Source organism: Aquarana catesbeiana, linkage group LG06 (assembly GCF_042186555.1).
Source record: "Aquarana catesbeiana isolate 2022-GZ linkage group LG06, ASM4218655v1, whole genome shotgun sequence".
NCBI lineage: Eukaryota > Metazoa > Chordata > Amphibia > Anura > Ranidae > Aquarana > Aquarana catesbeiana.
Genome location: NC_133329.1, coordinates 108,376,078 through 108,388,089, shown reverse-complemented (window position 1 = coordinate 108,388,089; position 12,012 = coordinate 108,376,078). Strand labels below are relative to the sequence as shown.

The following is a 12,012-nucleotide window of genomic DNA, read 5'->3' as shown; positions in this document are numbered from 1 at the left end:
AAGGAAACATAAAACAACAGTCAAAGACTGACAAGATAACCCACAAGGTTAAATAAAAAAACACCACCATAGACATAAATCAGTAAGAGGGAACCAAATGAAACAGGGTTCATTGTAAAATACTGCTAAAAAAAAAAAAAAAAAAAACTTGCTTAGAGTCAGAAATACATGACCACCAAACATTCTTAACCATCTGACAACTGTAATCTATTAGCTTCTTGGGCACAGTACCAAAATGCTGAGATTTATGTACCACCTGAGAACTAGCAACAAGCACCTGTGTGCAGGGAAATTTTACCTGAGAAAAATATGGAGGCTTCTATTGTTGACTCTGATTCTGCAATTACTTATTACCTGGCTGTCATGCTGACCCTTTTCATACTCGAGTCACTAACCTAGAACAAAAAGGCAGAAAAAGACTTCCTGTATTGTCTGACTTATCTGTTCTGTATAATTGTTCTGAGTTAGAATGTATGAGTCAGGGGGTGTGAAAAAACTATAGTCCCCCTTAAAGTGGTAAAGGCAGAATCCTCCAATCCTCCCAGCCCCCCCCCCCCCCCCTTATATTTACCTGAGCCCGATCTTAATCCAGCGATGTGCATGAGAGCAGCATCTCTCCCAGCTCTGTCCCTCCTCACTGAGCAGAATGACAGCAGTTTCTGCTGCTGTCAATTAAGCTCTGTGACAAGGGAGTGGGGGGCGGGAGTGTCAATAGACGCAGACAGGGCAGCTCGGGAGCGAGCCCACATGAGTGCCCCCATAGAAATCAGCTTTCTAGACCTTCCAACATACACGCAGAAATGGGAAACAGATCTACAACACTCCATCTCCCCTGCTGATTGGCAAAAAAGCTTCGTCCTGACGCATAGGATTTCTTTAGCGACCAAGTCCCAAGAAAAAGGATTTAAAGCTACTAACGAGGTGGTACAGATGCCCAGCGACTATCCAACGGTTTAATTCATCCTTGTCAGATACCTGCTGGCGGTGCATGTCCTCTAGAGGGACAATGCTCCACATTTGGTGGGAATGTCCTCCAATAAGGAAACTTTGGCAAAAGGTCTTTGATCTATACAGCAGGCTGATGGCGACCTCAATTAAACCTACTCCAGAGAAAGCCCTACTATCTATGCTCCCAGGCCCCCTCAAGGCGATTAAAAAAGATATATTGCGCCACTTTTTGGCCGCAGTCAGGACAGTGATTACCCACCACTGGAGAACAACAGAGGTGCCCTCCTTGGGCGACTGGGCTGTCGAGATGGATCAGATAAGAGATCTGGAGCGCCTGTTGGCGCAGGAAATGGGGAAGGAGGAACAATTTTCCATCACCTGGACCGCGTGGGCAATGTTTCGTTACTCCGACGACTTTTCTGTATGAGTCAGGGATGCCCCACCACCATCTACTGGCTAGCCATGCTGGGGTGCTCCCCACTTTCTTCATCATCCTTTACCTCTTTTCACAGCGTCTTTCTCGTCCCTCTCTCTACCTATTCCTCTTTCTGTTTTGAACCAGTTTCTTCAGCATATGAACAAAGGCCATATACCCAGATTAGTTTAACGACATCAATACTTTGTATAAGTGAGCAAAAAAAGGTCCCGACAGCATATCATGTAGGGGGAGATCCCTCAGATAATACCAATACGCAAAACCATATGAGTAAACATACGTTGGATCCCACGCATATAACATACTTCCCATATGTCTAAAGACCTTTTTTTACAATGTGATATTTCGTTGTTTAACCAGAGACTTTATATCAAACTATATACAGCTGCTCATATATGGTATAGATATACAACATTGGTTTTTTTTGCACAATACATGTAATCACGTGTTGTAAGAGTACAATGTAGCAAACTTTCTCTTTCTGTTATATTTCCTTTTGTATTATGCTTTTCTTTTTATTGAAATAAACTAAGATTAAAAAGAAATCAGCTTTCTTTGGAAAGGGGGCCATTTACTGAAGAGGAGGGGCCAGGAGTGCCGACAGGGGACCCCAGAAGAGGAGGATTGGGGATGCTCTGTGCAATTCTCTAATAAAAATTAGTGGTTCCTAATCATGTTATCACATTGTCATGTTAGCAAACCAACCTTGCAGGCTGCAGCTGTCAGTGTATTTCTACAAAGAAAGAAATACATTTCTTAAGAAAACAGTACAATATATATTAAAAAATTAAAAAAGATAAAAATCAAACTATGTGTATTTCACATCTTTGTAAGTTTATACTAATAAATCTGAACAACACAAAAAATTCCCTTAAACTCAGTCCAACTAGTCAGCACAAAAGGCCTAATTAAAAGGTTTTAACATTTAGGTTCAAGTAGGTAAACCCTTAAAATAAAATAAAACTTTAGGACAATAGGTTTTCCAAAGCACAACACTTTTTTCACCCTTTGTTGCATTTCAGTGCTGCTGATCTGCTGCAGTCTCTTTGCAGCCACGTCTTGCTTACGCTTACTGCAGAGATGACTGCTCGGCATTTCTCAGGGCGGTTTACCAATAGTGGGCTATGCCTGTGTAGTGTTGTGTGGGTGTGTATGTGTTAAAATAGTAATTTATGGTCCATTGGAAGCCCATGTGACAGGGTGACAATGCAAAAGAACAAATGGGTACAGGAACAGAGCATTGTCACTCATAACAGGAAATGCCTGAACATGACTTTCATGGCAGGATCACCAGTTATTTTATCAAAGGATTTTGAAAGACTTAAAATTGCTTTTGTTAGTAAATGGTAAAGCTTATTTAAGATTTTAGTGATAGCGTGTACATACCAGTGAGGGAAAAAAGTATTTGATCCCCTGCTGATTTTGTACATTTGCCCACTGACAAAGAAATGAACAGTCTATAGTTTTAATAGTAGGTTTATTTTAACAGTGAAAGACAGAATAACAGCACAAATATCCAGAAAAAACACATTTTCGTTATAAATTGATTTGAATGCGTGAAATATTTTAAGTATTTGATCCCCTATCAATCAGCAAGATTTCTGGCTCTCAGATGTCTTCTATACAGGTAAACTGAGATTAGGAGTGCTCCTAATCTCAGCTTGTTACCTGTATAAAAGACACTTGTCCACAGAAGCTTTAAGATTTATTCCAATCTCTCCACCATGGCCAAGACCAAAGAGTTGTTCAAGGATGTCAGGGACAAAATTGTAGACATACACAAGGCTGGAATGGAATACAAGACCATTGCAAATTATTCGCAAATGGAACGAGCACAAAATAACTGTCAATCTCCCTCGGTCTGGGGTTCCGTGCAAGATCTCACCTCGTGGAGTGTCAACGATCATGAGAATGGTGAGGAATCATCCCAGAACTACACGGGAGAATCTTGTCGAGTAACTCAGGGCAGCTGGGACTATAGTCACCAAGAAAACAATAGGGAACACACTACGTCATAAAGGACTGAAATCCTGCAGCACCCGCAAGGTCCCCCTGCTCAAGAAAGCACATGTACAGGGCCATCTGAAGTCTGCTAATGAACATCTGAATGATTCAGAGGAGAACTGGGTGAAAGTGTTGTGGTCAGATAAGACCAAAATCGAGCTCTCTGGCATCAACTCAACTCGCCGTGTTTGGAGGAGGAGGAGGAATGCTGCCTATGACCCCAAGAACACCATCCCCACCATCAAACATGGGAGGTGGAAACATTATGCTTTGGGGGTGTTTTTTGCTAAGGGGACAGGACAACTTCACCGCATTAAAAGGGACGATGGGCGGGACCATGTACCATCAAATTTTGGGTGAGAACCTCCTTCCCTCAGCCAAGGCATTGAAAAAGGGTCGTAAATGGGTATTCCAGCATGACAATGACACAAAACAAACGGCCAAAGCAACAAAGGAGTGGCTCAAGAAGAAGCACATTAAGGTCCTGGAGTGGCCTAGCCAGTCTCCAGACCTTAATCCCATAGAAAATATGCGGAGGGAGCTGCAGGTTTGAGTAAGCAAACATCAGCCTCGAAAACCTTAATGACTTGGAGAGGATCTGCAAAGAGCAGTGGGACAAAATCCCTCCTGAGATGTGTGCAAACCTGGTGGCCAACTACAAGAAATTACTGACCTCTGCGATTGCCAACAATGGTTTTGCCACCAAGTACTAAGTCATGTTTTGCGAAAGGATCAAATACTTATTTCACTCATTAAAATGCAAATCAATTTTCTGGATTTTTTGTCGTTTTTCTGTCTCTCACTGTTAAAATAAACCTACCATTAAAACTATAGACTGATCATTTCTTTGTCAGTGGGCAAACTACAAAATCAGCAGGGGATCAAATACTTTTTATCTCTCACTATAGTTCATAATAGTTTCAGTAGCGGAACTACCAGGGTGGCCCTGCCGTTCCGCCACTGTCGGGGGGGGCAGTGGGGTTGCTTGCTGCAGGGGTCTGAGCTGAGAGCGTCTCTCTCATACAGCCCAGAGCCTGCACTGACAGTTCCCCCTCCCTTGCACGGATGGGTGAGGAGAGAAAATCTGCTCCTACTCCTTCCATGTGCACTGCAGGAAGTTTGAAGCTAAACAGCTGAATTTAATCCTTCAGCACCTGTCTTTCACAATTCCCGCAGTGCACACACAGGAGGAGAGGGGCGGGAGGAGAAGGAGCAGATCGGCTCTCTCCTCTCCCATTCATTCGAGGGAGGGGGAACTGTCAGTGCAGGCTCTGGGCTGTATGGGAGAGATGCTCTCAGATCAGAGTCCTACTGAGGAGGCACTGATAGGCAGTACTGATAGGCAGTACTGATGGGCACTGATAGGCAGCACTGATCGTTTCATGGTTTCTTGCACCAGGTTCTCTGAAGGTTCTAGTTATGCCTCTGAATAGTTTATTAGGTCTTCTGTGCAAAGTTACTGGACTGAGTGCTGGGGAATTTTTGTATTGTTCATACCTTAACCATGCGCACCTACTTTTTACTAGTTGAAATGGCAGCTGCCTAGAGCAATTTACTTTTGGTTTTCTTTCTTTTTGGTAGCACAGTAAAGCCTTCATAAAACAGGAGGTGGATTATTTGTTGGGGAATTTGACCAGGTTTCATGATACACCCTTAAAATTAAACCTGGTTGAAAATATGAAATAAGCCTTTAAGCATTTGAATCAACGGGGATCCAAGTGTATCCAAGTGTGCCAACAGACTTCACAAAGCACAAACTCAATTCACTAAGATTTAAAGGATTGTTCTCTGCCATAACGATTTTTTTCGGCAGTGGGAATTGAAAATAGAGCAATCGCATTCCTAAAAATAAAGATCATTGTAACAAATAACATGTGATACAGATTAGAGAATTGATTAGGGAATTGGTACAATTGTCAGTAACCATAGCCAAGAAGACTCCAACTCCTTTCTAACTGGTTTACTAAAAGACGAAAAACTGAACATGGAATACTGCTTTCATATGACACCTATTGTGTATTTTCATTGAGCACATAGAATGAATACTGAAGTGCTTACCTCAAAATCATTTTCTCTGCAGTTTTTACATTATTTTACAATTGCTATTTTAGATTTTTCTTATTGCAATTAATATATTAAATTTTTAGATTGCTCACTAGATGGAGTTCTGTATTTCAATCACTAGGGATTTTTGGTTAATACATATTTAAGCTGGCCAACTGCATCCAAGTAATCCCTTTCTAACCAGTCCCTACTCTGCTCTGCCAAATTCAAATACAGTGGAACCTTGGTTTACGAGTAACACAGTTAACGAGCGTTTTGCAAGACGAGCAACTTTTTTTTTTTTAAATTCTGACTCGGTTTGCGAGTGTTGTCGTCTCGCAAAACGAGCAGAATTCAAGCTAATGGGGTGTGCGGTAACGCATTTGGCCAGAGGTGCGGGGGCGTACTGGGGACACTCGGAACGGTTCGGAAATACTTGGAATCACTCGGAAATACTCCGTTCCCGAGTGTTTCCGAGGCTTACCGAGTTCAGCCGAGCTGACTCTGAGTATTTACAAGGCTCTCCCGCGCCCCCCCCCACCTCTGGCCACATGCGGTATTGCATGTAATAGAAGAATGCGGAACGAATTATCTTAGTTTCCATTGACTTCTATGGGGAAACTCGCTTTGATATGCGAGTGCTTTGGATTACAAGCATTCTCCTGGAAAGGATTATGCTCGTAATCCAAGGTTCCACTGTACTCCAGTGGATATACTGCCAATGTTGGGGCAAATAGACAAGTTGTAGGAGGGCTACAAGGCTCAGGTCTTGTAAACCAAAAATCCCTGTTTTCCTTTTTTCTTTTAAACCAAGTCTACTAGAAAGGGTGTATAGCACTGTGCAGAGGGTTCATCCAGAATTTGTAGTGTTAACATGTAGTCACACCCCTTTAGCATCTGATGGGCAATATACATGTAGAAGCTACTGGGATTTGAGCACATATATGTCTTATTTCACATAGGGAGTGCATTGTTTTCAACTAGTCACCTGACTCATAGATTTGCAGTGTGAGAAGCAACAGTCAAGTATAACCAATGTGTAGTACTGTAACACAAAAAGCAGATCCTGCTGATGTAATGGTAAACAATGGCTGCCTCTAGGTCAGATATCCTTACAAACTTATTCATAGCTGACATTTCTTTTTATTTGCATTTATTTAAATCTGAACTCCAGGGTCAAACCCTATTCCTCAACAGACACAAAGGATATGAATCTACTTTGTGTGCCCCAAATACTTTAGCGCACTCACATATTACTTTATAAAAGTAGGGGTGACATCATCACTCTCCTATACATAGTCTGTGCAAAGAGAAAACTATGGGTAGCTGGAGGTCCATTTATAGGCTTATGGCAGAAAACTACATGGGGGGGTTGGAGCGGATACAAGACCAGTCACCCTGCACTAGAAGAGAGAGCAAAAGAGACAGGTCTTCATTGTAAAAGCTCCTGCAGAAAGGTAGAATGCCAAAATTATGATATGCAGGATTATTGGAAAGATCTAGAAGGGCACACAAAGGGCACTGAATAAACATTTGTTTATGCTGACGTTCACCACTACAAAAACATTGACATCGCTACAATTTACAGAAAACATGTTTTTTGTCACAATGTTCCCTTCAGTTTTTAACCATTTTATTTTAATATTAAAGTATTCTTTGCTTGAAAAGTGTAATGTTGACTCAGAGCATGAATAATAATGATTTACCATCTGCCAATGGACGTATGCTGCGAAAGTAAAGATCAATGGATCAGTGTGATCTTTCTCAGTATTCTCCCTGCAGCCACAGACAAGACAATATGGCCGCTCGTCTGGATCTCTCCAGTAGATGAGCTTGGGCATTCTCATATTTAACCAAAACTCTGAATTCCCAACTTTTTGGACCCCAAGCCATGGGCTGGGTCAATCCTCATGTGATTTGGGGGTGGGGAGTAACCCAGCCCGCAGCTCAATGGAATACCAAAAGGTTATATTTCAGAGTTCAGGTTAGAGAGGAGTTCGGAGGACACTCAAGCTTATCTCGAATCCCTATATGGGAGGAATGATTCTCCATTCTCGGCTATTAAAAAAATGCAAACCTGCTTTTTCTTTTTGTTTTCTCTCCTCTGTCATTTTTTGACGGTAGTTTCCAAAGACTTGATTCATGACCTGCCTTTTCTTCACAAAGGGAGCTTTCCGAGAACGCAGGACCCGCAGTATCTTTTGAGTATCTTGTTCTATTAAAAACAAATTACAAACCATTTTTTGCAGGAAAAAGCATACGTCAGCTTGTCTGAAAATTTTCCAACATTTTATTATGTTACAGCTTTATTCCAAAATTCATTATTTCCCTCAAAATTCTACAAACAATACCCTGTAATGACAACGTGAAAGTTTTGTTCGAAATCTTTGCAAATTTATTAAAAATAAAAAAAAAAAAAAAAAAAAACACATGTACATAAGTATTCACAGCATTTGCCATGGCGCATCCTGTTTCCACTGATCTTTCTTGAAATGTTTCTACAACCTGATTGGAGTCCGCCCGTGATAAATTCAGTTGATTGGACATGATTTGGAAAGACACACACCTGTCTATATAAGGCCCCACAGTTAACAGTGCATGTCAGAGCACAAACCAAGCCATGAAGTCCAAAGAATTGTCTGTAGACCTCCGAGACAGGACTGTATCAAGGCACAAATCTGGGGAAGGGTACAGAAAAATTTCTGCAGCATTGAAGGTCCCAATGAGCACAGTGGCCTCCTGTCACAAACCATGAAAATCAGACCGAGACAGAAGTACAGTTAAATCACACTTATTTAATAATAAAAGTAAATAGAACAAAAACACAGCCAGAGTTCAGGAACCGGAACGGATAGTCAGACAAGTCAAACATCAGGGAGCAGGAGATGTGTAGAAAAACAGAAAGCAGGATCTGGAGCCAGAAGGGATGTCAGCCAAGCAAGTCTTTTACAGGAATGCAGGAGAGCGTCTCTGTGATGTTGACTGAGGCTGGGTTCACATTGGTGCGACACAACAGCCGTCCTACTTTGGATCCGACTTTGCCCTGCAACTTGAAGCCGGCATGTGTCCGACTTTCAATGAACGGGGATCCTACTTGGATCCCCGCCAATACCAAGCACTGTGTTTGATATGAATCTTGAGGGGGAACTCCACGGTAAATTTTAAATAAAAAAACAGCATGGGTTCCCCCTCCAAGAGCAAACCAGGCCCTTGGGTCTGGTATGGATTTTAAGGGGAATCCCCCTACGCCGAAAAAACGGTGCAGGGGTCCCCCCCAGATCCATACCAGACCCTTTTCCGAGCATGCAGACCAGCCGGTCAGGTAATGGGGGTGGGGACGAGCGAGCGCCCCCTCCTGAGCCATACCAGGCCGCATGCTCTCAACATGGAGGTGGGTTCTTTGGGGCAGGGGGGTGCCCTGCAGCCCCCCCCCCCAAAGCACCTTGTCCTTATGCTGATGAGGACAAGGGCCTCTTCCCGACAACCCTGACCGTTGGTTGTCGGGGGGCTTATCGGAATCCGGGAGCCCCGTTTAATAAGGGGGCCCCCAGATCCCGGCCCCCCACCCTATGTGAATGAGTATGGGGTACATCGTACCCCTACCCATTCACCTAGGAAAAAAAGTGTCAATAAAAAAAACACACCAGACAGGTTTTTAAACTAATTTAATAGGCAGCTCCAGGGGTCTTCTTCCAGCTCCGGGGGTCTTCTTCCGACTTCTCCGCTCTCTCCAGCCTCTTCTCATTGTTTGCAGGCCTTTAACACCACACATATTACCCGGAGGATAAGCTCCCAGTAAGCTGATACCTGTTTGGCGTTGCAATCTTCTATTCATCTCCCTAATTGGCGTCCTTGATGTTCATCTGCCTACCGGAGAGGTTATTTGCAGCCCATCTTAAGAGCTCGGCTTCAGGTCGTCGCTTCCATGCCTTATTGACCCACCACCGTACGGTGAGCTGGGTCCATCGCTCCTGGTAAGAGTACCTCTTTCTCCCCTTTTCCCTTTGATGGTGAAGGCACTCCTGGGTGTACATCCACCATTGAATACATCTATCCCAGAAACTGTTTGACTTATACAGAAGTTGCCCTTTCATTGCATGCTGTTTTATTAGTACCATTTTTGGGACTCATATTTTACTGTTCAACTTGTCTCAGTTGCTACAACATTGTAAATTTATATACGATCCTTCAATGGTTTTATTTGTATGCTTTACTGCAAGTCAATTTTCACCAGTCATTTTTATATGCTGACACTTTGCAGTGTATCACACCTTATACTGTTTTGCACCCCTGCTTGCAATATATTACAAATCACTTGCAACACTATAGATTTGTTTTTTGTGTGCGACTTTAAGTCGCATGATATAAAATCTTTTTTCACTTTTTTACAGTTGCAAAATACACATTTATTGTTAAAAGTCCTTACAAGTGAGAGACTAGTCTTTCTAGATAGTCTCTTTTTTCACATTTTTTTTAACTTTTTGCTTATTTTTGTTCTATTCATGCTTAGCGCCACACTTTATATCCTCAAATATAAAAAAGAGCTAAGGGTAAACCTGGGTGGGTAAATTATATCCTAAAAACACATATTAATGAGAAGAATTGGCATAATAAAAAATAAGGCAGAGGGGTCATTGTAAGCATTCCAATACTACAAGAAACACAATAGGATATTTAAGAGCGTAATCAGGGCAGCTAAAATAGGCCACGAGGGACACATAGCGGAGGAGAGTAAACAAAAAATCCCCCAAAATGTTTTAAATATATTAACAGTGAAAAAGCGAGGTCAGAGCATATTGGCCCTATAAAGGATGAAGAGAAGTTGGTTACAAATGATAAGTAGAAGGCAACAGTACTAAATGCTTTCTTCTCCTCAGTTTTTACACAGGAAAAGGAGGGGTTTAATAATAAAGACTGTATCATTAGTACCGCATCACAGACACACCCTTGTGGCTAACAGAAGCCGGTGTTTGAAAAAGACTTAAAAACCCTAATGCAAACAAAATCACCAGGACCAGATGGCTTACACCTGAGAATCCTCAAAACTCAGATTATAGCCAGGCTGTTTTTTTATGGACAGCTTAATGATGGGAATGGTACCAGCTAATTGGCGAAAGGCCAACATGGTACCGATATTTAAAAAAGGGCAGAGATAGATTCCAGGAAACTACAGGCCAGTCTAACATCAATAGTTTATAAACTTTTGGAGGGGGTGATGAGGGACTATATTCAAGAATTTGCTGATAAAAACAGTATCAGTAGTTATCAGCATGGATTTATGAAAGGTCATTCTTGCCAAACCAATCTGTTAACATTCTACAAGGAAGTGAGCTGCCATCTGGATAAAGGTAGGCCTGTGGATGTGGAATATCTGGATTTTGCAAAAGCATTCGATACAGTTCCACATAAACCCTTCATGTACGAATTGAGGTCTGTAGGCATAGACTACAAGGTTTGAACCTGGATAGAATACTGGTTACAGGGGCGCTTCTAAAGGGTGGTGATAAACAGCGTACACTCAGAATGGTCTGGACTGGTAAGTGGGGTACCCCAAGGCTCTGTCCTGTAACCAATTCTGTTTCATTTATTCATAAATGCCACAGAGGTTGGTATAAATAGCTCAATCTCAGTGTTTGCTGATGATACAAAAAAAAGTAGGACAATAACTTCACTGCAGAATATTGAATCTTTACAAGAAGAGCTCAATAAAATAAATGGGTGGGCAACTACATGGCAAATTAGGTTTATTGTTCAAAAATGCAAAGTAATGCACTAAGGGGTTAGAATATGAACGCAAGTTACTCACTAGGGGGAGGTCCTTTGGGGAAATCCGGGATGGAAAAAGATCTGGGGGTCTAGTAGATCCCAAAATCAGCAATAGCATGCAATGCCAAGCTGCTGCAAGCAGAATATTAGCATATTATATATATATATATATATATATATATATATATATATATATATATATATATATATAAAACAACGGTAATTACTCAGGAGATAAAACTATAATCCTACCACTTTACAAAACTCTGGTTTGGCCACATCTTGAGCATTTCATTCAGTTCTGGTCACCAGTCCTCAGTAAGGATGTGCTAGAGAGTCCAGAGAAGGGCAACAAAGCTAATAAGGGGAGTGGAGGACCTCAGTTATGAGGAAAGACTACAAACATTAAAAACTAATTTTCCCTATAGAAGAGAGGCTTGGGAGGAGATATGATAGCGATATACAAATACCTCAATGGTGTTGTTAGCATAGGGCGAAAACTATTCAGTCTCGGAATGTAAAACACGGGGCCACTCAATGAATCTGGAGGAGAAGCGGTTTAACCTTAAACTGCGAAGAGGGTTTTTCACTGTTAGATTTAAGGATGTGTAACTCCCTACCACAATTGGTGGTGTCAATGGGAAGCATAGACCGTTTCAAAAAAAACTTAGATGGGCATCATAGCGAACACAATACACAGGGCTATGGGAAATGTTTTTTGACATGAACAAACACACCCACACAGGTTGAACTGAATAGACAGATGTTATTCAACATTACCAACTATGTACCATATTTATTGGCATATAACATGC

The 12,012-nt window shown here is 41.8% G+C and overlaps 1 protein-coding gene across 3 annotated transcripts in view; it reads right to left on the bottom strand.

Annotated features, from left to right (window-relative positions):
* LG06H8orf33 (linkage group 06 C8orf33 homolog) overlaps window positions 1-12,012 on the bottom strand; it is a 53,060-nt gene that overhangs the window by 17,297 nt on the left and 23,751 nt on the right. For all 3 annotated transcript variants that reach the window (XM_073636644.1, XM_073636642.1, XM_073636643.1), the window contains one exon: window positions 7,509-7,646. In XM_073636644.1, coding sequence (XP_073492745.1) covers window positions 7,509-7,646 — 138 coding nt within the window. The remainder of the gene's footprint in view (window positions 1-7,508; window positions 7,647-12,012) is intronic.